At 41.5% G+C, this 26,252-nt stretch overlaps 4 protein-coding genes across 5 annotated transcripts in view; 1 reads left to right on the forward strand and 3 right to left on the reverse strand.

The window, feature by feature from the left end:
• Positions 1-1,306: 1,306 nt before the first annotated feature.
• LOC311035039 (CTD nuclear envelope phosphatase 1A) lies at positions 1,307-15,654 on the reverse strand. Its single transcript, XM_084043115.1, has 8 exons — positions 14,927-15,654; positions 12,059-12,125; positions 6,689-6,807; positions 5,837-5,908; positions 5,508-5,624; positions 4,879-4,990; positions 4,559-4,643; positions 1,307-2,634 (listed from the first exon to the last, which is right to left on the reverse strand). The coding sequence occupies exons 1-8, from the start codon at positions 15,029-15,031 to the stop codon at positions 2,574-2,576; spliced, it is 738 nt and encodes a 245-aa protein (XP_083899241.1). The 5' UTR covers positions 15,032-15,654; the 3' UTR covers positions 1,307-2,573.
• A 715-nt stretch (positions 15,655-16,369) lies between these two features.
• On the reverse strand, positions 16,370-19,558 carry elp5 (elongator acetyltransferase complex subunit 5). The gene is made up of 8 exons (XM_084042891.1): positions 19,256-19,558; positions 19,090-19,150; positions 18,928-19,008; positions 18,612-18,823; positions 18,155-18,330; positions 17,947-18,042; positions 17,752-17,852; positions 16,370-17,531 (listed from the first exon to the last, which is right to left on the reverse strand). The coding sequence occupies exons 1-8, from the start codon at positions 19,308-19,310 to the stop codon at positions 17,423-17,425; spliced, it is 891 nt and encodes a 296-aa protein (XP_083899017.1). The 5' UTR covers positions 19,311-19,558; the 3' UTR covers positions 16,370-17,422.
• A 190-nt stretch (positions 19,559-19,748) lies between these two features.
• Positions 19,749-25,040, forward strand: phf23b (PHD finger protein 23b). Its single transcript, XM_084042890.1, has 5 exons — positions 19,749-20,344; positions 21,999-22,030; positions 22,148-22,240; positions 22,354-22,984; positions 23,162-25,040. Exons 1-5 carry the CDS (start codon positions 20,317-20,319, stop codon positions 23,353-23,355), a joined length of 978 nt encoding a protein of 325 aa, XP_083899016.1. The 5' UTR covers positions 19,749-20,316; the 3' UTR covers positions 23,356-25,040.
• A 17-nt stretch (positions 25,041-25,057) lies between these two features.
• LOC311034867 (uncharacterized protein) overlaps positions 25,058-26,252 on the reverse strand; it is a 2,804-nt gene continuing 1,609 nt past the window's right edge. For both annotated transcript variants that reach the window (XM_084042895.1, XM_084042894.1), the window contains exons 4-5: positions 26,133-26,196; positions 25,058-25,319 (exon numbers count right to left, since the gene is read on the reverse strand). In XM_084042895.1, coding sequence (XP_083899021.1) covers positions 25,281-25,319; positions 26,133-26,196 — 103 coding nt within the window. In that variant the 3' untranslated portion in view covers positions 25,058-25,280. The remainder of the gene's footprint in view (positions 25,320-26,132; positions 26,197-26,252) is intronic.

A 26,252-nucleotide genomic window follows, 5' to 3' on the forward strand; every position in this document is an offset into this window, starting at 1 on the left:
TGACGGAAACCTGTGCTCTGAGGAGCACACCTTTCTAGTTTACTTTGAAACTTCTAACATCTTACGGTCAATATAATAGGAAATTGCTTCCGAGCACCAGTGTCTAGGTCCCAGAAATTACAGAATACTTATTTCTGAAAAAAGTGTGTGACAGGTTCGCCTGGTGGTGGTATGGGCATATTTAGCTGTTGCTTGGGGATCACAGTGACTTGTGCTTTTCTTAGATTCAATATATCGCTCTCATGGTCTCTGAAGCCAGCCCACTTCGCGTATTAGTCTCAAATGTTTTTCTCGGTGTTGTCGATAGTAAACTATCAGCCAGACCACATGAATTGATTCATTGCACAGTATACTGTACTCACCTTCACAAAACAAAGCCATGAAGCACAGAAGGAACTTTCCCTTTCTAGCTTTTGAAAACAAAATGAGGAAAAGGAATACTGGAAGTAAAAAATTGGACCAACGAACATCATGTATACTGCAAGTAGCACTCATACCCACCAACTAATTTTAAAGTTAAAAACGAAAAAAGCAGTAGCTGCCCAGCACGGTGCATCCAGTTTTTCGAGCGTCTATACATACACAATTGGTCCGTGTTTGGGGGAGGGAAGCCGTGCAGGGAGAGAGATATTTGTCACTGCATCTACAACTACTACAGGCTGGGGTGGCACCTGTCACCGGGAGTGTTGAGCGGAAGGAGGGCTCTATGCTCCCTGTGTGGGCTCCTCACTGGCAGGTGAGCCAGTAGGATACAACAGCAGTGACATCACACAGAAATGTGTGTGGGGACATTGGGGAGGAATCAATTGGCATAATAGCTAAATTGGGGAGAAGGGTTAAAAAACATTTGTGGTCCCAAACTGGAGCAGGTTCACAGTGGATGAAAGTTCAATACAGTACGTACATTTTTTTAACTAATAAATAAGTGTCTTGATTTATATTTTGGTCTCTTTTTTTTTTTTTTACTGAAACCCGACTTCTGTTTTATATTAAGTAATGAAAAATCATGACAGAGTGGGGTTAGAACAAAACTGATCATCTCAATGCACAGTAAAGCAGTCTTCTAAAATATACTGGAAGGAGCAGGTACATACATGGATAAAGGTACATTAACGAATATGGCACAGTGTAATTGACTTTCCAACCACATGATGGCAGCCAGCAGACACATTTGAATTAAAACTAACATAATCAACAGCAGTTTTCAACAGTTTTTAAACCAATGAAATATGTTGCATTTCATCAGCCTTAATCACAGGCCCAACAACAATGGCGCTTATGAGGCATATACAAAAAATAAGCCAGGTAAGAATTGGTCGATACTGACAAGTGTTTTTATTAGTAACACAGACCTGGAGACAGAGCCAATAAGAAGCCATTGTGAGCCTTATCAAGACTGACATTGTTCAGAAGGCATTGAAAGACGGGGTCAGACAGTTGAACCAATGTAGTTAGGGGGAGGCAGGTAAAAAACAACTTTAAGGGGCAGGCTGCAAATCTGAATCAAATACAAAACCAACTGCAACAAAGATGGACAGGAGAGAAATTAAGTGCAAGTCCTATTATTTGAAATTAGGATGGTATTGAACAGTGAGAGGGAAAGCAAGATTTCGTCATGGCCCAAATGCAATAATATTGATGCAATAATATTGTATATTATGGTAACTGACAAACAATTTGACATAGTCTTCATGAACCCCACCCCCTCTCTCACACACACAACCTATTCAGTCCAGTCTACACTAGAGTCCCACACAAAGAGCTTAGGGGAAAGAGTGACTGTGGTTAAAAAAGAAAAATGGAGAAAAAAAGTTTCAGGCTGCTCAGGTATTTATTCCAGAAAGATGTCTGTGGATGGTATACAGCAAGCAAAATTCATCACATCACATACATTTATCCATTCTTGTGAAGAAAAAAAAAACGTACCTCAGGAATTCACTCGAGACCCAACAAATTGACGTTGTGGGTGTGGACTCATCTAAAAAGGGGTCGGCTTTATAATATTTTCCACTGCCCAGCTGGCTCTGTGACGTTTAAGAACAGTAAAATGAGGGGTTGTCATCTGCTGAAGTGCAATGTCCGAGATGACAAGGAGTTAAGAGCAAATAATACCATAATTGTCTGTTGCCTTGCTGATCCTGCCCCCCCCCCCCCACAATCATCAAAAAAGTTTAAAAAGACTAACAACGCAGCAAGCATACTCTGACTCATGTACACAAATGCACCTCCATACGCGCACACAGTCAGTATCAGGAGCTGTAAGGCAGAGAGGCTCCATTTAGTTTTTTGGGGAAAAATTTACAAATAAAGAATCAAAGAGAAAAAGAAACAAAAGGAAAACAAAAAAAAAAGAAAAAACAGCTGGCTCCCCCTCCCCAGTAGTTTGTGGGCTCTGGTGATCCCATACTGTTCATCCCGTTAGGCAGTCACCCCAACCCTCTGCTCCTCAGTAGCCATCTGACAGAGGCTGCAAGAGGGCCAGTGGCTCAGCAGTGTGGGAATGGAGGGCAGGACGGAAGCCGGCAGAGTGGGAGTGGCAAGTCACCAAGCCACGCCCCTCCCAATTCAGCCAATCACCAAAGCCGGTGCTGGTGGAGGTTTCGACTGAGGACGGAACGGACATCAGCAGTGAACCTAAGAGGGAGACAGTAAGGTACAGAGACAGAGATGGTTGTTGTTGGCGACAAATCAACTGCTAGTCTAAAACATACATGGGCAACTGGCGGCCCGGGGGCAACATGCAGCCCCCACCTTCACTTAATGCGGCCTGCAGGTTAATATCGGAATACTGATATATTATTGATTACAGCTGTTACAATTGCAAACATGCGATCATGACCCGCTTTAATTACTTCAGTCTATATTATAGTACCTTATTGACTAGTATTAACATTCTATTGTCTTTTTTATGTCCAATGTATTTGAATTTAAGTTCATAAAGTTAACATAAGTATAACTAAATACATTTGAAATTAAATAAAAATGAAACTTTTCAGGATTCCAATTACAAAATAGCCAAACAATAATCTGAATCCCAATTAAAAAATAGCTAAAATGAGCTTGTAGATCTGACAGTATATGCAATTTGGCCCTCTGGAGTGAGTGTGGAAATATAGTGGCCCTCTCCATCATCAAAGTTGCCCACCTCTGGTCTAAACCCATAATTATAACTTGAAGAGTATAAACTATTATAGACAGCTACTATCCATGGCAAAAAAAAAATCATTACATTACTTAAAACATTTTTGTCTGCAATGCCGGACGGCCAAAGACCAGAGACTATGTTTTCTCTCCTGTCCGTCTGTCCATCTGTGAACAGCTTATCTCCGACACCATTGGACTCATCAGCGTGAAACTTAAATTCAACCTGATGGTGGCGCTAGAATAGTCCATGTCACATTTTGGCCAGTAACTCTTGAATTAGTCCAGGGGCCAAGCCATATTTTGGTACCACCTAAGGTGACCGTAAAGTTTTTGTATTTTTGTCTTCCTACATGTCTCTAGTTTATATTTTGGTATGATAACCCTTCCAATCTTGTAGCTTAATGGCAGTTATCACTACCTACCGGCTAATGTATCCGGTAGGAGACTCAAAGTAGAATCTTTGTGTCTCCTACCCCGGGCATCAAATTATTGCGACAAAAACAAAATATATCCATGTATTCAAGGCTTCATGGGGTGTGCAATTGATAACTTCTCAGATTTTTCGTGTTTGCAAAAAGACTGCTTTCCATAAGCTTGTAAAAGTTGACCCTCCTTCGGTCTAGGGTGGTCATAGCTGAATGGGTAGAGAGTCCCCCCTGGAAAACTTAAAGGAGGAGTTCACCCAAAAAATGATTTATTTTCTATCAATTGCACACCCCATGAAGCCTTGAATACATGGATATATTTAGTTTTTTGTCGCAATAATTTGATGCCCGGGGTAGGAGACACAAAGATTCTACTTTGTGTCTCCTACCGGATACATTAGCCGGTAGGTAGTGATAACTGCCATTAAGCTACAAGATTGGAAGGGTTATCATACCAAAATATAAACTAGAGACATGTAGGAAGACAAAAATACAAAAACTTTACGGTCACCTTAGCTGGTACCAATTTGTGAAAATATCAGTGTTGGCCCCTGGACTAAATCATAGGTCCGTCATACAATAAAAATGTGGGTTTCCCTGGATTCCTTGGATCATGACTCTACTCCCCGTAGAGTTGCGTTTGTGCCAGACTACATTTTCCAATATTTTGAGTTTTATTCAAAATACATTTTTCTACTACTCCTTCAACTTCTGTCCAAAACTCACACAAATCTGTACACATTAGTCATGTGATCAAGATGTATCCGTCAGATTTTCCATATTCATCTCCAATTGGCTATGACTGACTTCCAACGTTTGCGGGCCCTGGGCAGGCAAACCGGGCTGCCGGAGACGTGCTTCAAGGAGTGCACTTTTCTACTTTACATGTATTGTAGGACCAACGATGCTGCACAAAACAAAGATGTAAAAGGCTGTTCATTCTAGGTGCGATACGATAATCACTTTACCAATGGCATGATGCTTCTTACCTTAGTGCATCTAGCATAGGCAGCAAGTTAAGAAGTGCCGTGTCACTAGGGTCGCTGAACCAGGATTTGATGGGTATTGCATTGTCTGGAGAGCACAAACACACCAGGTCAGAAAAAAACTGAACTAGGTCTGAGGAGATTACATGGATGTGACAATAGGCTATGCCATCAAGAAGGACAAGAGTGTTAGGAAGTGTGATGTGGAGTGTTAGGATTCCGTGTCTCACATGTGCTGTAACGTGTCGTGAGCTTGTAGATCAGCTATTTTTGGTGTGTGACAACTATAAGTATATCACCCTAAAGTGAACACACAGTCCTACCTGGATGGCTGCGATAAGCTCCAGGTGAATTGTCCAGGATAACAATACTGGAGAGGTCATCATGTACTACGGACAGGTCTTTAATATAACTACCTAGATCCAATGTACAATGCTGCGAAAACAGAAATGAGGCAAAGGAGGTGTTAAATTCCCACAAATGATGAATATTTTGAGGACTCAATACAAAAAGCATTCATACTAGGAATGGGAATTGATACGAGTTTAATGATACCAATGCCATTAGCGATTCTGCTTATTGGTCTGATTTCTTTATGAATTCCATTATTGATTTCGGATCACCTTTCAGCATGGCTTTTCAGCAGTTTTATCATCTCCGAGTTTGAACACGGTGTAGAAACAGAAGATAAAAGACATGCATGTCTGCCTAGTAATATTTGAACAAAATAAATGACAGTGCTTCTTATCTTTTCTCTTTCAGCAGCATAGACACATGTCTTTTCTTTGAAATGAGAAATGAGAAAATATCCCAGCATTGATAAACTCCCATTCCTAGGTCACACTATAAATCATAATTTCTGAACAGTTGCAGATTGCATGAGGTTAATGTCTCAAACGCCTAGCTCGACATATACAGTATTATATCCACCAGTTACAAACTGGTGTAGTACCTGTCTGTAATATCTGCGTCTCAGGATGTTCCTGTTGTTGTCCAGCTTGTCTGCCACTGCTGAGCCGTAGATCTCCATACTGGCCGTAAACACTACCAGCTCATACCACTGGCTTACCTGTACACACACATACCCATACAAAAGTCATTTAAGAGTAGCATTGATGTGCATAGGTCAAAGTCAAGACATAAGAGACCATTTAGTCTAGAGGATTATTTCAGTGGGATTTCTGCCGTTTAATGATAAATAAGCCATGAGCCAGAATTGATATGATATTGATATTTGTTAAATGGTGTGGGCCTTGAGCACAGTGTTTCAATCAAACTTACCACTTCTAAAAAGAAGTCAACATGCGGCCTTTTGTGGACGAAGAATCTAACTGGGTGCTTATCAATGACAACCTGCAGGGGAGAGGAAACAAAAGGACACTCTTAACACATTACCTACCAACAACGGTTATACTCGTTGTTGGAAAAATACCCCGTTATCTGCCCATCCACGAGTATAACCGTTTTTCAAAATAAAATTATTATTTTTTCAATTTATCCACACAGAACCAGAGATATCGTGATCCAAAGATTTCTAGCTCCATTCACTCCTTGGTTAACTTATTACTTTAAAATCCTGTATCTCGGCTCCTGTGTACTTTGTTTTTACCATGTTATTTTGGGTGAAACATGCTATTTTCAATTGGCTGCAATTATGGAACGGATTACCGCAATCGGATTATTTTTTTCCACGATTCTACGAGACTCCTGTGTGTGTGTAATGAGGGGATCACCGTGAGGACGGTGATCACGGAAAATATTTTGTGACTACTTAAAAAATGTTTTTTTAACATTGAATGTAATGCTGGCAGTGGTGGAAGTAAAAAAAAAAACCTCTGGCAGGGAATGTGTTAAGATAATGTGTTTGTGTATGATTTTATTTACCACCAACTTCTTTTTATGTTTTGTGCATGGGGAATGTTTGTCTTTTATAGCTGCAACATGGGTGACCCAAGCCAAATGTTCTACTTTGTAAGTTCATCTTGATTCAAATACAGAGACACAGAGAATTTTCAGATTCATATTATTTTTTTTGCTGTCTTTGTGTCATTCTCCTGGGTGTAGAGAACAAAAAGCCACATCCAATTATTTGTGTATACTTAGTCAATCTTTTTCCTGCTAACCAGTGTGTACCTTGAGGATGAAGTCTGGCGGTGTTCCGGGTCTCACTGTGGGTCTGACGACCCCGTCATGGTGAGAGTGGATCAGGGTTTCATCCAGATCCAGAACCAGGATCTTCCTTTTCACTGCATCTGGAGGGGAAAACAGTACACACACATCATTAAAATTAATTATACAGTACCATGTTGTAGGCTTGTAACAATGATTACATATTAACCCATTTAGACCTGCTGTAACCTATACGTTGTTATACCTTTGAATCCGGGAGCCACCTCTGTGTCTCATCAGTAGTTACTATACATATAGCATCATCATTTTTTATTTTATTTTTAGCGGCGCTAGCCGCTCTATACCTTTAGGTATAGAGCGGATCCTGCTCTATACCTTTAGGTATAGAGCGGATCCTGCTCTATACCTGACTTTGTCCGTGTTCACCGTCAACGTTCTGATTGGTCAGACCCGTCAAGTCAACAAAGTGATTGGTCAAGCTTCACGTGACACATGGCTATAAACACATTATAAACACATATCGATGACAAAATGTATCAAAGGCGCCGCTACCGTCACACAGGGTGTGATTTTTTAGTAAGAATTTGAACATTTTCAGAAATCTTAGGTTAGGTTTTAGAAGGCGTTTTTAGAATCGGCCTCAGGTCTAAATGGATTAACCTGATGTTTATTATTTGAGCCAATAGGAAAATAAATCACAAATGTTCATAAATAAAAGCAAAGATAGCAGATTTACCACCACACAACATTTCCCTGATATGACCGGTTGTGAGCTGTAGATACAAGATACAACAGCTTCACTATTTTGGAAGTATAAAGCAGTATATGGCCTATTTTGGCTATAGTCATTGTCAGTCATGTCTTTATATTTAAGATATTTGTCATATCAGTCCTGTGCAATTACTGTTTACAGCCTAAAAGGCTAACAGATTTATATGTTCCAATGCCAAAATCACAATTAAAACAATGAATCGCAATTATTTGTATGACAATTAAACGTCACATGATCATGACAGCCATACTATGCTGTAATTTTGAAAGATGCTGTCTTTCCACCAACAGCCAATTGATTGGGGTGGCAGGAAGTAGAGTGGTGGCCTGGGAATCAGGTGGCTGCTATGCTCCTTAGGATGGATTAAGTTCGGGGGACACATTCTGTTTATATACTTGGCAAAACCATCACTCGTCCAAGAATAGGTGCAAGATTATGACTTGGGCATGACTAATATGTCAGCTACATATCACACCAATAAACAGACTCATCGCAAAGATGAAAAAATATATCAATTTGCGCAGATACAATCTACCAATGCGGTCCGGCACATTTATCACATTAATCACAATGACAAGCTGCAATGGACTGCAGAGTGAGCCTGGATCTCCAGCTGGGGTCACTGTTATGATGCTTAAAATGAGTTTAGAAGTGGCAAAGTTATAGAGTTCATGTGAGATCCATTGGTAGAAACACAATAGTTCGTCTAATGCAGGGGTGTCAAACTCATTTTAGGTCACAGGCCGGATTGGGCACAATGCGCGAATGCATGTGCACATACTCCGGCAGCTTCCATTGCTTTTTCAACTTGTTCCCTTTTATCTCAGTCACTGCTATAACTACAAAGTGTTTCACTGACTTTAGCGGTGTGTTACTTCTGGATAATGACCGCTGAGCTCAATAACAGAGACCTCTGTCTAATCAAAGTGTCAGAGCACCTGGCTGCGTTGCTTGATTTTGTGCTGTATCCAACATGGCACTGCAGCCATGTAAACAAACGCACAATGTCATTTACAGCTAGACATTCTCTCAAGATTTTTGAAAACATTTGAAGCGAGAAATAGACAATTCAGTAACTGAAAATGTATTCTATTTGATCAACACTTCCCGTTTCTTTTTTATTTATTAGAAAGGCCACTGGTTAACAGCAGCTTCCAGCAATCCAACTCACAATGAACGTTGTTGATGTTTATTGATGTGATCACATTTACAATAATAGAATAGTCATAAAATACCATAAATCACTCAATATTTTCACGAAGTATTTTCCTTATATTCCACAGTACATCGAACAGTGTCACACCTTTTTTTAGCCTTTATTTGATACCTACAGTGGAGAGAGACAGGAAACGCAAAGAGACAGAGTAGAGGACTGAGATGCAGCAAATGGTCTGGCTGGCAGGGAATCGAACTGTGGACTTGCCGTCAAGCATTTGAACTAATGTGGTACTACAGTACATGCCCTAACCACTCAGCTAGCAGGCTGGCCCCCCTACTGGCATCTCTTGGCTTTAACCAGCCTGTCAATATCAGCGACCAGTTTCTGGTCAATTGTGATATTAATAATGTCATTTGTCAGATGTCTGTGTGTAAGCTGCAAGGGCAATTTTGATGTATTAATGTTGTTCATTATGGAGAAAGCCTGCTCACATGTGATGTCCTGGTTTGAGGCAAAGTCTATCACCTTGGGTAGCCTACATCTGTCCCAGGTATTGATAGAATGAGTCCAAAACCAAGTCTCAAATTTATATTTCAAAGCCAAGTTACACTGAACTCAATTATTTCCCTTTGGAGTTCCTCCAGCATAATATGCTGATGCTGCATTGATGGCAAATGGTGAGTGAAAGAGCAAGTGTTCCTTCTTGATCTGAGCAAAGTTTTGGAAATGAATCTGAAACTCACTTTTCAGCTATGATACATGTATTTTGTATATGTACCCATCCTTGTTGTAATTATTCCCATGGGTGACAGATACAGACTAGAGGGCAAATGAGCGGGGTTGCTCCAAAATAGTGGCATATCCCATAGATCTAATAGGCACAAATGCTGTCGACTGTCGTAGTAATAATCCTTAACAACGTTGTTGAAGCCTTGCATGTTAGCAGTAAGCCCATTTAAGTGCTCACATATCCACCAAAACACAAGCATATGAAGCCAGTCTGGGTCATCCAACTCTGAAAACTGGCTTCCTTTGAATGAATAGGCCAATTTCCACACGCTGCTCCCTCTGCTCAACCAGTGGACTTTGGTAACATAGGGTAGACTGTGTCCAATTTTACTTTTGGACAAAAGAATGTCATACTTCAGATGGTTGAGTCCCTTGGCACTAATAAGGTGGAGGGTGGTAGGTGCTTACACACATCAAGTGGTTAAAGGAGCACTTCGCCCATTTTCAACCTTATATTAATATAATTGGTCCTCACTAATGGTCAGCATTATAATGCTGAAATAGAACACATTGTTCTTGTCTTCATAAAAATAAAAAACAGTTAGAAATCATCAGAGGTTGATACTAACGGTTGCGTAACTGCTCGTGGCAGGTAAATAAAACTATCGGGCAGGTGGAGTTTGCTTTCAGGTTGCCCCTACGGGCAAGTGCGTTTGAGTGGGGATTGCAACGGTCTTTAATTCGCTATAAAACACAAAACTCGATATCTGTCTAGAAACACTTGAACAGCGCACTTTCTCTCCCACACACACACAAATGGAACGATACTCCTGGATGGACGCTGCTCCGTGTGCCCTGCATGTAGGCTTGTAGGCAGCCAGGCAATGTCATAATCATTATTTCACGTTTAGAGCGTTTAGCTTTAGCTTAAATTTCAGCTAATTCAAGCCTTCTTTCCTTGTTGTTTTTTTCCTCCCAGATCATAGTAACTTTGCACAGCCCCCTTCTGTGACGCACTCGAAACTGCCTCTCACATGAGCGGACCGCTTTAAATTACTCCCAAAACCTTGCAATACCACATAGTTCCATGGCGTGCAACGTAAGGCATTAGACTTACAATGCCAGCGCCCTGGGATCGAATCCCCCCCGCCATTGTTTATTTATCTAATCAAATATGTGACGCAAATTATTTTAATAGGATTATGGTTAGGCATAGTTTTTGTCAACCCAGCGACGCGGACCACTCGGCCCACTTAGTGAGTACAGACTACAGCCCCTAATATTAAGTAGTTAGGCAAAAAACAGTTACAACAACGGAGGCGCGCCAAATGTTGCTAAGTCCACTAGAGCCGACTCAGCCCCGTTCGAGTTATGTACCGAATCTTAAGACAAGATGACTATTGCCCCTTTATATCTTGGACATTAATGTGCAGTGTAACTAGATCTAATTTTACATCGTTAATATGCAATGGTGGCAATTTAAAACTAAGATGATAAACATCACCTCCAACTAGAAAAGCGCTATATTCTTTGTTTTCAACATTTGCTATAGGACAGTTTCATATAGCAAATGTTCTTCATCAATATGAATACACTAAGGTCTGAATCTGAGTGAATTTACAGTTGAGAGATCTGTCTGTCTTTGTCTATTCATGCAAAAGAAACTGCATTAAACACTTCAAACTCATACATGTCATGTCATTTCTTTACCAAAAGATTAAGAATATGCATACAATGTCACCAAACTACCAATCAGAGATGTGCAATAGCTTCAGGTAGTTCACAAAGCATACATGCCATATGTTAGCTAATAGCTAGTGAAGATATGACAAAAACACAAGCTCCTGTGAAAGGTATCTGGTGCATTAGACCTCCTTAGACAAGATTGCTTTAGACTGGAAGAACTGAAGAGAGTGATGCCATGGGGGTACATTCTAGGGCTGAACTTAAAAATAATCTCATATTATTTAAAGTAACATACTAAATCAAACAATAAAATAGGTGTTTAAGTGTACAGGGATGAATATGAGAGGATTTCGGCCATAATGTGAAAATGATGTTGGCATCTGATACACTATATTACATGTGTACAACATACAAGAATGAACATCTTTTCAAGTATATGAATGAACACGATATAGGTATGCACCGTTTGTTGTGAATGTCTTGTGACATGCAAGTGAAATTCACCCTCCAGGCTAACAGAGATTGGTTCTATTCTTCAGAGACACGCCTGATACTAGTATTACAGTGGACAGCCCGTCTGGGTTATTGGCAAAAGGACATAAGTGAACATTATTCATTTCACTGTTACTGTGTCTAGACAAAACGACTGTGGCGATGGCTCAAGGGTGAGAAAGGGCACACAATGATGGTTTAGGGTGGGGAGGTGTGTCTGTCTGTGTGCAGTGAAAATTATTCTGGGGATAACTTTTCTTGTCTGCTGATGAGCATGTCTTTTCCTGGTTTGACACCTTCAACTTGGACATTTTCTCAATCGTGTGATTGTTCTTCCTCTCTCTTTCACTTAAGTCTATACAGTGTCAAATAACGACTCATGGCACGCTACAGTGCATGTTGTCTACCTGCATAGTCATGGCTTCAAGGCAGACTCATTATGACCAACCTTCTTTCTACTATACACTATATAACCAGACAAGAATACCATAGAACTAAATGTTAAAGTATATAAAAACATTTTAAGTGTACTTACTGAGTCTGTTTCGGGAGATAGGTGACAGAGGCAAAGTGTCATATCGCACCGTCTGGTACTGGATTACCTGCAAATGCACCAAGGGGAAAGGAAGTAAGGAACCATAAGTTAAAAGTGCTGAAGTAAACAAGGCCAGTTTATATCCTCAATAAACAACACCAAAGTATACAGTCCAGTGTGTGTGTGTGTGTGTGTGTGTGTGTGTGCGCGTACACACAATAAAGTGTACATAAAGGTAAATGTGACAGACCTGAGACAAGTTTTAAAAAAAGACTATGGACACCTTAAATGCTGATAGAGAGAGTAGACATTTTCCTAGTCTATAAGGAAAATGTTAAATGGGGAATGTAAAATAAATGTATATTATATGAGAAGAACAGAAATGGACAAAGCCATAAAATGCATCCAGTTATTGCCAGCCTACTAGAGCCAACGTCCATTCACTCCCAACTTCTCTACCCTCCTCTAGTGGGGGTGACAAGTTGACAACAGAGTGGACCTGCGCCAGGCCTGTGCTGGTCCAGCCCTGGGGCTCTGTACTTTTCTCTGTAAGGTTATTTTTATCCCTCGCCCCCCCCCCCCCAGCTGTCCGTGGGTGTCAATGAAGCCAGGGGGTTGGAGGGTTCTTGCAGGGTGACTTTGACTAAGCTTGGGCAGCTTGGTACCAAAACCCTGAAGGCGGCCTCCGTCTCTGTCCTCTCACAGAGCTACTTGGCAGAGCAAGCTCAGGGAAAGCCTACTGGTGGCAACAGCTGCTGAGCGCTATGGGGGAACCTGACACACAGTCAGCTATCTCTATACTTTCTTGAAGTGGTGCCAACTTCATTATTTTATCATGTTGACGATCATATGCTGGACCACTATGCTGTCATGTTGTCATGTTGAATTTTATCGATTACAGGACATACAGCTTACATCTCATTTTAAAGCTGTGTGCATAAGATTGGAGAATGTAGGTTGCAGGCTTGCTTGGGCGGTATCAAGGTATTCACGGTATTAATTAAATAGTTCCTATAGTTAGTAGTAAGAAATCTTGAAGGTATGATTTTCAATACCATCAAAAACGTTTTGCCACACATTCTTTATCTTGACTGGAGATGACTTCTTCCAGCTACAAAAGCAGTTTATCATTAGTCTGCCGGACTGCCAACACCTGCACATCATCTCCGTAAGTTCAGCCGATGTGTCAGTATCCGCCATGGCAACAAGTCATTTGGTCCTCCAAGCAAGATATGCTAAATCAATGGAAGAAGGGTGCTTATTCCTATCAATTCATTATTCTATGGGCCATTAAGTGTTTTTAAACCGAGCAATACTAAGAAGGCTAAAGCATGTTGGACAGACATCTGCTACAAGGACTTCTATCGTCAGCAGCTGAGCTTTTTTTCCTCTTCACTTTTACGCAAATACAATAATATACCGTATACCCTCATGAAATGTCAAGTTATTATGAAGGAATGAAAAAAATAGATACTGCCCAAGTCTAGTAGGTAGGTGTAGTCTCTCTTAGTGGTCATGCTCCAACAAACTTTTTGCTTTTTTATTTTTGGGTAGAGTCAATGCTGGAAATGTTGGCAAGGCCTTAGGAAATGCATTTCCCCATTATTTATTTGAGCACACTCCTTTATTCACATTACAAAATAAATGTCAAAGAACTCATATTTGACATAGGCCTATGTTCCACATTTTTTAACACGTTTTGACACATGAACCTTATACTTCTTCACAGGTAGGCCTAATGATGATTCTGGTCATCGTCCAGACTAGTTAACAGTTAAAACTATATTAGTATACATTACATTGCATTCCTCAATCAATAAGCTCTCAGGTGATGACATTGTGCTAGTACATTACATAGTGTAAACAACAGTGCTTAACAATGTATGTGCATGTGTTATAGAGAGAGAGAGATTTTGTATGAAAGAACAGTGCGGTCTCTGTTCTGTTATAATCCCTTTCACTTTACCCACAACCTGGACTGGAATACTCACTCTGAGGGCCTGTTGACAACACGTGAGTGTAAGTGCTGCACAATAAACTGCAGACAAAATCCTAACAGTGAGACTATTACAACATACAGGCCAGAGCAGAGAGCACTCTTCCTGACACTGATGCCCCTTGATAAAAAGTTAAGAGTCGAAGTCCACTCATATTTCACTGCATATGCAGAACATCTATAACAACGACTTCAGTGGGTGTGAAACACCTGTGTGTAACTAAAAGTGGTGGGCCTCTGCCACCTTAAATGCCAGGTTTATTATAGAGGCATAGTAAACCACTGAAGGTGACCGCAGTCTGGCAACTCACTCCATACATTAAGATGTGTGAATGAATACGAGATGCACATTGCTCTGCAGTGTAATTGTATGGACCATTCATTCACAATAAGCCAAAATTATAGAAAAATAAGCTACTTCCCTCAAGATAGTAACATTTATATGCATTCTTTAATACATTTATGTTGTTGTGCACACAAGACAATCCACGTAGTAATAATGAGCTGCATATTTTATGCCAGCAAGTGTATTATCACTCCTAATGTGAGAAACACATAGCAAAAAGCACTAAGTGGGTCTATGGTAAGAATATTTAAATACATATAAGTTATGGCAGCATCATCAGGACCTATTAGACCAGTGGTTCTCTTGAATTTCAAGAACCCCCATAATTCTGAGAGTGTACAAATGGCATTTGGTTCCATTTGTTCACTCTCAGAGTTACAGACCTGTAAGGGTCCATGTGGAGCCCCCTCAAGAAACCCAGAGGATCCCTGGACCTCACTTTGAGAGCCACCGTGTGTATGACTGTATTAATTCATTCACATGACAAGTCGAACTGCTCAGACAGACGTTAATAAACGGTGCTCACCGTTCGTAGGTGCTTCCTGAGGATGTACAAGATGAAGCCCCAGATTCTGGACGTTACACCGAGGAAAGTGCGGATCCCAAGTAAACACTGTCGGGTCTTCAGCATGTTGACGAGCACGCAAGACCCCCACAGGACAATACTAGTCTTCGATTCTTAGATGACACACAACGTGTGCGAAACAGAAGTTCTTCAGACAAAATACAAGCAAACCTGCTTGCTTGTGTTGATATTCAAACTTCTTCCTATGATAGTTCAGATGATGAAGAGGCCAAGCAAACGTGTGTGAGTACCTCGCTCTGCACACTTGTGGCACAAACTCTCATTGGCGAGAATGGAACACCATTGCGATTATAGTAGAAAAAAATGTTTTAAAAAAAAAACGTGGTCGACAACTATGCTGCACTTACTGGGTGGTCGTTACCCACGTAGGCTCGTTGACAGGCTAGCTCAGTGTCTGTGTGTGTGGAGCGACTAGCTAGTTAGCTCGAGCAAGCTAACGCTAATGCTAGCTCGGTAGGGTGACCACCTTGAACCTTGGCGAGAAAAATAGCCGAAAACTTGCGGCTTGGCGCCTCGTCAAAGTGCCGTGCGAACGCGTGTTGAGTCGTCGCGCCGTCCGAAGAGAGAAAAACGTCCCCAAAGTTCCCGGAGTGGCGCCGGTCGGCATATAAGAGCGGGTTGTAGTTCACTGCAAATCCAGAATGAAACTGCGAGCCGCCATCGCCGCCTTGCCGTCACTTCCGCGAGGTACCCGACGTTGTTGCCAGGTTTTGAGAGAGAAACAAGCAACTGTCTGGGTCTACGAAAACAAGCCCAAAAGAAGCGATTTGAAAATAGCCGATCGTGAGCTTGTAGATCTGCTGTTTTCAAAGAGCAATCTTTGGGGGGAAATTGTGGAATATGTTTTTTAATCCACACAAATCTTGTATGGGGGAGATCTTTTCAGAAGAGGGGGGTCTGTCTGCGGACAAATACATAATAAATTGGGGGTCCTTGACATGAAAATGTTTGAGAACCACAACAAGGTTTAAACAACATGTAGGAAACAAGCCCAAATAAGCAACTACACTTCAGAAACAAGGCAAAAAAAACGCAACCCGCAATTACCATTATTTACAAGCAACTTTACAGAAAAACAAGCGCAAAGTCGCTTATAATAAACAGACATGGCAACCCTGGTACCCAAACGGAGCGCGCAGCACGTCCACGTGGAAGGAAAATAAACATACGTGGACGAGCAATGGAGGGAAAAATATTTCAGATTATTAAAATGAGATTGAGAATAGGTAAAACATGTTTACCTTTCAGATGGATTGTACATTAACAAAACACTCACTTTGGCAATATGCTACTGGTGTGTGGTTCCAGATGTGGGCCATAAATGTCTTTATTATATTCATGAACATCTTGACTTGCAAATGGCAATGACTCAAAACACATGTGTATTTTAACTGAGCTTTATAAACACTTTGTACAGCCTAAAATGCATTGAATGCTCACTCACATACCATCTCTTATAGTATATACAGTATATATCATTATATTAAAAAGATCAAACAATACAGTTCGGAGTGAAAATAAAGTGGCAATCAAATAAAAATCCAAACATAATGTTATGGTTCAATAAACTAGATGTTGTGCTGCATTACGCTGATCATATCCCAGTGCAATAGTTAGCAATGACAATAATTTGGGGTGAGGTGGTGCTGTATTCACAATTTCTATAATACATATTAATAGAATAGAAAACTGTCCTTTGATCTTAAACACTGCAATTGTATTTTATTGACTGGACAGTGTCAAAAACCTTACCACAACTGAATGATGAGAAAATGATTAGATGAGATGGGGCGTAATACAGTAATGTGTAATATATACACATAATATATGTAATGGTCTGTATATGTATTCAACATGTGTACATAAATTACACAATTGCAGTATGTAGTTGGGGGGGGTACATTTGTATGCATAAATTACTAAAACAGAATGAACCAAAACCAAAATAGCATCCCTATAAAGACTGCAAATCTATTAAGAGGGGGGGGCAAGTTGACAGAGTTCAATAATGCATAACTTCCTGCTGCCTCCTGTATTGTGTGCAATTTCGAAACGGTGGTATGTAACGCAGGACTGTTGAGTGATTTCCAACGAGCGCTTCCAAACTCTAACACTTAGAAAAAGAATCACCTGCACGGAATTTATTGACAGAAAGTGGGTCATAACAAAATACAAAAAAACTTGACAGATACAAAGAGGACAACCCTGGCTTTCCGTACAGCTGCAATGTTGGTGAGTTTAACGTTGTTTAATAACTTTAATTCAATCAGATAGGACTTTCCGGTTTCAATGAATGGGCTGTCAAGGGTTGGTAAACTTGGTATTGCAACTCTAGATGCCAGATAGTATTTTAGCATCCAAGTTGCTTGCAGCTAGCCTTGGATGGCAAGGTTGGCATGAAACAGGTCAACTCCAGTGGGTTTCTATGCCCTAGGTCTAGACGTCAAGATCATCATCAGGATCCTCCTGGTCATAGTCGTCATTGGCATCAGGCTCATACAGAATCCGCCCTGAACCGGGGCCTGATTTAAGGAGAACCGATTTCCTGTTGAACAACATGATAGGGTAGTTTGGTGAATAATTCCTCAAAAATGTAACATTCATTTGTGAGGGAAAGGCTGCCTGACACACATTAAAGTAGTTGTATGCACATCCAACCACTTTTTAGGCCAGGTGCAGGATAAAAGTACAATGTGAAGATTAAAGGAAATTGATATCTGTACACTGGATTATAGCTCCCAAAAAAGAAAGGCAACCTGACTCACTTTTCTTTACTGAAGACAAAGGGAAGAGACAGTTTTTCCTTGGCTTCTCGCTCTGTGTTGGATAAGCGGAGGTTGAAGGTCAAGTTGGCTGCTGGGTCCGCCTGTGGAAACGAGACACAAACTGCTAAGTCCCTCAATGTCTAGCCCTGACATTTTATTCTGATTAACTGAGTGTGGTATTAAAAAGCAGTGGACCTCAGGTTCACCAGGATCAGCCTGTATGGTTCCAGGTTGACTGGGCTTGCTCTGTACTGTGACTGTAAGATCATCTTTGATAGTGAAGATATCTTCCTATGGACAGACAACAAACTAAAGTCAATATAATTTATTATGAATATTATGAAATCGATGTAGGTGGTAAAAAAAAGAATAACAAAAAATAATCCCAAGAAACGCATCTTACATGTTGCATAACCTTCCCTGACTTTAAGCGTCTTGTTGTTTTTGCGGTCGCTTCGTGTCCTCTGAGCCTAGGAGTCAAGGTGATGACTGCAGTGGCCAAGTGGCCCACACTTCCTACGATGCCATGCTGATGAAGGTCTGAGTGCAGCAGGCCAATAACTGTTCTCACAGCTCCCCCTAATGAAAACCGACGACAAATCAATGGAGAAAGCCATCAGTGCAAAGAGCCCCAAAACCACATAGTGGCGAGTACAAACTTAACATTACAGACAGTTTTTCATTTTACTTGATTGTTTTGCCCCACAAGGACCTAAAGTATGTAGTATGTGTAAATTTAAGTCTGATAGCTTTCTTGGAGTAGGGCTTGGAGCATCCAGTAAACAAAGTTAATGCACTATATGACACTAACAATCTTAATAATAACAGCAACAGCAATAAAATACAGGCATAGAACTTACCTTTCTTTAGTTGCTGAAGACATTTACAGATGGCAAAGGGACTGAGATGTCTCAAAACCCATGAAATAGAGTCAATTACCAGGGTCACTGGCTTTGACTCTGGTGTTTGCTTGACAAGATTGGCAATCTCCTCCGCAGAGAACTGTTGAACTGTGAAAGGTGGATGTTCAGTCCATCCAAGGGGGTCTAAGTATGCATTGTGAAAGTGTAGCCTATAATCAAAGTGATAGAAACAATAGGTGGTTCAGGAATCATGATATAGCATAGGGAATACAAATATAGTCTACATTTAAAAGAGATTGTTGACCATAGTTACCTTTGAATCGAAGATCCTTTCAATCCATCATTAAGCTCTTGTTCACTAACATCAAAGCCCAAGACATGGACAACTTCCGCCCTAAAGAGTAATTACAAAATAATAGTCCATTTTTTGTATGAGCGATCAAATCAATCAAGTATAACCCTTACCCCTGCCTACCTGTCTAAAGCTGCTTTTATGAAGCTCTTGAGAAGGCGTCGACCAGAGTAGTTTACAGAATCTGCGAATTAAAGTTAAGTTTACAATACATTACTAAGTTTAATTACAGTGCTTCTTAAGTTTTAGCCAGATAATGCGACATTGTTAGGCATCAACAGCATTTTACCCTGAATTAGTATAAACCCTCCTGCTTCAATTCCTTGCACCATGTCAAGCAACATGGTCAGACTGGTCCAAGTAACTTCAGCTAGCTAGCTAGCATGTTTCTGATGTTGTATCGATAAATCCTTGGATAAAGGACCGACAACCTAAAATAGTCTATGGGTAACAAATAGAACGCCGAAACGTTCAAGGTTATCGATTAGATTAGGTCTTAAGAAGGTGAATTTAAAAAATCTACAACATTCCTGTCTTTAAAATCTATAACATTGCTCCCTCAGAGCATGATAGTTATGCCTGCACACGAATAATAACTTCATATCCCATGGATCTCTTTCGCAGCGATGGCATGCGGGAAATGTGGTTCGAAAACGCCTGCAGTACACTTGTACACCGCCATACGCACTCATGTGGTAAACTACAATACCCGGCATGCACGACACCATACAACCAGCGCGCTGGCAACCACGAGAGACTTCAGCAATCAGTGCGCGCGCCGCGCAAGACAAGAAGAGCGTACGGAATTGTATTTTTAGTCCAACTACTCCACTCGTTTGTTTGCCGTAATATGATGGCGAAAAAGACAGAAACTTCGGCTGCAAACCGTCGACGGTAGAGATGTTTCTCTTACGGACCTCTGGGAAAGTTGTGATCGCGGTCTTCTAGCAGGAGTTCGCCTCCAGCTCCCCGCGAAAAAAAGCTGGTTTCATCGCGAAGATTATTTATGTAATAACGAATAGACGGTGACGGAGAAAAACTAGCAGCCTGGCGACCAGCGTTTTCAGATTAGCCCCCTTCTTCTGCATCGAGGATCCACGGGGGGACTGAACCACTAACCTCCCGCCGGTTCGGTTGTCGAGGATTTGTGTTTTTCGGTGAAGTTGATAATTTCTGTCCGTCCGAGCCGCGTCCTTCCGAGGAGTGTTTTCGTCCCCGCGGTGAAGGACCAGCGGCCACGCCGGGGAGGAAGCACCGCTCCGCGGCTACTACTCGGCGGCTAGCACCGCCGCTCCGCTGGCTGCCACCGACCCGACGCACCGAGGCCTCCTGGGCTCCGAGGAGGGGACGATGCTCGAAATAATGTCCGAGCATCAAGGTAACGTTGTTATTATAACCCACTGGTTCTGGTGGCCGAGGGGGGGTTCAGACTTTGTTGACCGGACCGCCCGCTGTCATCATGTCTGTCCGGTTGTTGCACACAGGGTATTAAAAGCTAAAGCTGCGTTAGCATCGATGCTAGCTCGCGTGCATCATGACTTTTCCCCTTCTTTGAAGAAGCGGGACATGAAAGTTGAAAGCTCGTGTCTTATTCGCGACAGTTAACATGTATATCTGCGTGATGTTGTGACGTTAAATACTGTTAAAGTGTCACGGATATCTATTATAACGCTACAGGGTGACAGGCGGTAGGGTTAACCGTTAACGACGGTTGTAACCCACCCTGCGACGCAACGACGGACAGGGTTAGCAAGTAAAAAGAACAGATCTGCAAGCCATCAACGCGTCGCCTCGCAACGCACTGGTGGGCTAGTAGGTCTGCTCTTTATTTAGCAAGCGCGACAGCTAACGCGCCATGATAACTACAACGACGAATAGCCGAGAGATTGCACTGGGCGGCGGTGCTTCAACTTAATTTAACATTTAAGTTGAAGCACCGCCGTCCAGTGACTCTCTCAGCCGGTGTTTTGATGGCTGGTTGTGTTTATCGTGGAAACACTGACATCAAAACTGATTTCCATCCGGCTGCAACGCCGCTTCTTTCTGACCACACTGGCTAATGCTGCTAATGATACATACACCCCACCAGGAAGCTTAGCTAACAGGCTAACCGAGTGGATCAGTTGATAAGGGGACTGAACATTATTTCACACACAATCACGTCCACTACTATACTGCACACAGCAACAACACAGCTTGAGGGATATAAGTTCAAATTCATCCAAACTTGTTGCTGTCGTTCTCTCAGTCAGTCAGTAAGTCGACATAACGGTTTAGCCTCTTGCCTGCTTGTCATAAACGGCTAACAAGCTAACTACACATCAAGGGCTATTATGCCAACTGGAATCGATGTAGCATTATATAATACAGTGGTTCTCAAACTTTTACATTTCAAGGACCCCCATGACTGAGAGTGTACAAATGGACCCTTGTGGGTCCATTTGTACACAGAGTTACAGACTCGGTAAGGGTCCATTTGGAACCCCCTCAAGGAACACTGAGGGTCCCTGCTGGACCACTCTTTGAGAACCACTGATATAATGCATAGTATACGATGCGATATTATGTATGAGTGGTTCTGTTGGATGATTGAACAGGTGGTGTGTGTGTGTGTGTGTGTGTGTGTGTGTGTGTGTGTGTGTGTGTGTGTGTCTGTGTGTCTGTGAGGCCCAATCCCCACTGGACATTAGCTATCGTTAGCGACCCTAATGTAAACCTCGCTGGCTGGATTGGTTTAGAAAATGTCTCCAAACACCTGTGACACAATGGGTCGATCGATCCGATCTGTCTTTCGTACGAACTAAACCGGACCCCTCAGACGGTGACATAGTAACAACCTCTCCTCATGGCACCAGGATTAGTTGAAATGTGTTAATAATCAGGCTAATGCTAATGCTGCTATTAGTCTACGTTGGCTTTCACCGTATCCCGATGCAAGCATGCACGACGTCGCCTGTACACTACTGTCTGCAAATACAAAACTATACTTTAATTTATGACTTACATGGCAAATTTTCTTCTCTCTGTTGCAGATTCATTATTGACGTGCAAAACAGAACCTCTGGTACGTACATTTACCTTTTTTCATTTTTAAGAATTAGCTTATTTGTATTGGTTTAGCCATTAGCTTCATGTGCATGTCTGTGTACTCATTTTAATAAGCTGGTATTTGCTTTTGTAGCCCCCAGAGAGGAGAAAGAGGACCGTTGAAGACTTCAACAAGTTCTGCAACTTTGTTCTGGCATATGCTGGTTACATCCCCAGCCCAAAAGAGGTATTTATTTGTGAGACTGTTTGGTGAAGTGCTATGCATATTTGAACTTTCGCATTTGCCCCTATGCTCAAGTTGTGGGAGGATACTAAGAATCTTTATTGTATTTTCTGTAGGAGAGCTCATGGTCTCCAACGTCATCCAGCTCTGCACACAGTTCAGGGCTGTCGGCGGACGGTGGTGGTGGAGGAGGCGGCGGTGGTGGCACCACCATGGGACCTACGTGGGGCGATGGAGGCTCGGACATCCACACCATCCACACTTTTGTCCGCAAGGCCCGTGCCAACAAGGGCAAGAACATTCGCCGTATGCACTCAGACAGCCAGCTGCTAGAGAAGATGCGCCTTAAAGACTCGCTGTACGACAGCCAAGCTGGCACTAAGACAGAGCGCAAGAAGGACAAAAAACTCAAAAGGTTGTCAGTGGGCTCGGCCATGGCAGTGGGAGATAGCGGGAGCAGCGAGGGCGAGAAACGTGCCCGCATCAAACGTAGCAAAAACCCCAAAAAGCCAAAAGCACCCAAGAAGCTCAAGAGCTCAGCTACTCAAAGCGAGACAGACTCAGAGACAGGCCACCAACATACTGAGGTACGACCTATCAGGGAGGAGCTGACGGGGCATGACGTCTCCGCCCACAGTGCACAGGGGCTGGGGAAGTTGCAGGCAGAGGAGTCCACCAGGGAAGCGGAGATGAGCTCGAGTGAGGGTGAGACCTGGATCGCAGATGAAGACATCATGGTGGAGTCAGGTATGCGACTTAAACGCTTGTGCTTTAAGAGTATGTCTATCATTAAAATCTACACTCTTGATGCTTTTGTCCTACACAGCCTTATATTCTTGACTAGTGTTATATGTACCCATTGAGGACATGGGCCCAAAACAGCCTGTAACTGTTATCCATTATTTTTTCCCTCTCCCAACACAGGTGACGATTCATGGGACTTGATCACCTGTTACTGTGGAAAACCATTTGCAGGTCGGCCCATGATCGAGTGCAATCAGTGCAGCATATGGGTGCACTTGTCGTGCGCCAAGATTAAGAAGTCCAACGTTCCTGACATATTTTACTGTCACAAGTGCAGGGACGTACGGCGGTCAGGACATAAGAAAGACCCCTAAAGATAAGGGGATTGGGAGGATGACAAGCCCCACTCCCCTGTTTTTCTGTCCCCCCACACCTGTTGTTTTGGGCAATGCCTACAGCCAAAACAGCCTAAACTCTCACCCGGATGGCAACTGTATTGCCAGTTGTAAGTTTTCTTTTGACAATCACAACCATTCTTATTTATCCATCAGTTGTTTTTGACACATTTTTGCCTTTGAGAACTGGACACAAAACGGGTGGTGGAGAATCATTTAATTTGTAACCCTTTAACTGTTAATTGGCTAAAAGAGAACTCTTATCATACATATAAAAACTTGCACCCCATTGGTTTTCAGATGTTCACAGCAGAAGGTGTATGTGAAGTTAAGGATAATTATTAAGTCATGATATTGATCGCTACCTTTATTCTTAAATTGCTCCAAAGAAAATTGATATTACATTTTTTATCAAGGGACAGGCACATTTAGTTTGTACATGTAATCGCTGGAATGCGACCACACACAAAATGTATATCTGCAGAGAAGGAAAAAGTCACTCCTTTTGTTTTTGTTGTGATGTATCTATTAGTACTAGATCAACAGCTCATTTTGTTTTCATTTGTTTTGGGATCCCCCAAAAGCTCTTGTTTAAAAAAAGAATTACAGAAAAAGTTGCAGATCAAATCTGCTTTAAAACTGCGCACAAACTGGATCTAAATTTGAAATTGCACACTATGACAATAGTGCACTTTTTAATTATGAACCTAAATTACTTGGCCCTCTGCACATTTGGATGTTATGGGATATAATGGGCACTGTGCAGCTGTAGTACTGGGTTTCCATAAGGTGACTTAACTGTTTAATGTTCCAGTTAAATTTCCCAAAGCTTATTTTTGAACCAGAAACACATGGAGTCAAATGTGTTTTCTGTCCAATTGTGCTGCCAAGCCAATCAACAAAGCTATGAGAACCGGAACAAGAAATGGGTATGCCACCTTATGAAAACATGGGACTAGTTTTGCACAAAGCCTATTGGCTACAACTGATGTAAGCTGTATTTAAGCTAGCATGTAACTTATGTGCACTTGTATCTCAGCGCTTAATGTTCTCCCTGTCTGGTTTTATCAGTTATTGGTTGCCATTCATCATCGACCTTTAATTGGAACATTGGCACCTGTTTTTTTTTTCTCTTTTTCATGTGTATTTTCTGTTTTGTTTTTCATTATTGAAAGGCATCTGATTTGGGAGTGAGATGTGATAGTTTTGTTATAAAATGAAAGCTGGGCCAATGCTTTACCATGTAGAAGTGGCTTAGAGGAGACTTGTGCATGAATGGTTGTAAAATATTTTCGTTTTTCTATTTTCCTTTTCTTTTTTTTATTCTTAGCTTTCTGAGAAGTGGGAGAAGATTCTCCCAAATCAGAAGAATGGACATAACAAAATGGTTGTCTCACGTTCGAGAACGAAGTTGACTGTAGTGTACAGAAAAATAAGTTGACACCACGTGAGTCGTGGCATGCTTTTTCCTTTGCTGGAGGGAGAGTTATGTTTAGTCCCCAATAGCATATGCACTCTCTCCATCACTCCTTCAGTTCTATGTATATACCCTATTCTTTGACAACTGTACATATGTGAAAGTGAAGAGAGAGAATAGCCAAGCAAATACTATATTTTCTGCATTCTAATATTGTTTTCTTTAACTGTAGCTTGAAAAATAAAAGTGTTTTTGGGGAACATGTGTGTTGTATTTTCGATTTTATTTGAATACAGACTTTTTCATCACCAGATATAAGCACACATTGAGTGTTTGTCATATTGTAGCCACTAGAGGGAGACATTCAACATGTATATCAGTTTGGCAGTTCATACATAAACAATCTTAACAAATTAACTCATGCAGAATTCAGATTGGAGTTAAGAAAACAGTTGCATAATCAAAGAAAATCTGTATAGTGATGCCCTTAATTATGGAATTCTTCCAACTGGTCATCAGGTTCATCCTGTAACAAATTATACATGAATCACAGATGAGTCTTAAGATGAGTTGTAGTATCATGCAAAATTGCATTACATTACAGAATTTAAAAAATGATCAAACTAATACACCAAAAGGTGTTAGAAATAGTGTATTGTTAGAGTCGTGTTGCATGTCTGGCTTGGCTTCCTTTTGAAGGAATGACCCACATCTACATGACAAATTTACTTGAACATTCTCAAAAATCCAGATCTACAGTACAAGCTCACAATGCGTTGCGACGCTTTTGGAGCCTGTAGATCGGCTATTTTTGGTGAAGAGATTTCTGTAGATGGAAAAAGCGGTCCAAGTACAGAGTCAACTCAGGTCCAGTTTACTATGTCAAGTGCCAGGTTTCTATTTTCTTGATAGTCAGTGTGCCATATCAACATTTAACATTTAATTATAAAATATTTCCAACAACTTCCATTGATTTCCCATAAACATAGCAGGATTAACCTCACCACTCCCTCCCCAGTCCGAGTTCAGAGCTTGAATTAATGTAGAATTATGTGCAGGATGTAATTTGTATACAGGGAGGGGACTTGCCAGTGATCACGCTCCCCTGTGCCAATGTTGGCACCCATGCCTAAGGTTGCCTACCCCTGGTCTAGGGTTTAATTTGTTACCTACATTATATTTAACCATGCTAGACACTGATCGCTCAGAAACCGGGTCGTATGTTGAGGGAAAAAATGTATTTGAAAAGTAAACACGTGACAACAGCATGAAGGATACATGTGTATAGTGTAAAACACAATAGGTTAAGTGACTCAAGTGTTTTCATGATCTGTCTTACCTTTCTGCCCCGGTGGCTAGTCATAAGAGAGCTGTCAATGGGATCTAGAGGAGCAATCTTTTTCCTAGAGAGCAAGGGAAGGGGAAAACAAGCTAGTCAGTATCACATTACTGCTGTAAG

The sequence above is a fragment of the Gymnoscopelus microlampas genome (genome assembly GCF_963454915.1).
Source record: "Gymnoscopelus microlampas genome assembly, chromosome: 19".
Lineage (NCBI taxonomy): Eukaryota > Metazoa > Chordata > Actinopteri > Myctophiformes > Myctophidae > Gymnoscopelus > Gymnoscopelus microlampas.

Coding starts and splice junctions, on each gene's coding strand:
- LOC311035039 (XM_084043115.1), bottom strand. CDS start 15,031: ATGCTGAAGACCCGACAGTGTTTACTTGGGATCCGCACTTTCCTCGGT. Junction 5,909..6,688: donor CGCCAGACTTCATCCTCAAG/GTACACACTGGT, acceptor TCTCCCCTGCAG/GTTGTCATTGATAAGCACCC. Junction 4,644..4,878: donor AGCTTATCGCAGCCATCCAG/GTAGGACTGTGT, acceptor TGTGCTCTCCAG/ACAATGCAATACCCATCAAA.
- elp5 (XM_084042891.1), bottom strand. CDS start 19,310: ATGTTGCTTGACATGGTGCAAGGAATTGAAGCAGGAGGGTTTATACTA. Junction 19,151..19,255: donor AGGGTTTATACTAATTCAGG/GTAAAATGCTGT, acceptor TTTAATTCGCAG/ATTCTGTAAACTACTCTGGT. Junction 18,331..18,611: donor TCTTCAGCAACTAAAGAAAG/GTAAGTTCTATG, acceptor GGTTTTCATTAG/GGGGAGCTGTGAGAACAGTT.
- phf23b (XM_084042890.1), top strand. CDS start 20,317: ATGCTCGAAATAATGTCCGAGCATCAAG. Junction 22,241..22,353: donor ACATCCCCAGCCCAAAAGAG/GTATTTATTTGT, acceptor TATTTTCTGTAG/GAGAGCTCATGGTCTCCAAC. Junction 22,985..23,161: donor AGACATCATGGTGGAGTCAG/GTATGCGACTTA, acceptor CTCCCAACACAG/GTGACGATTCATGGGACTTG.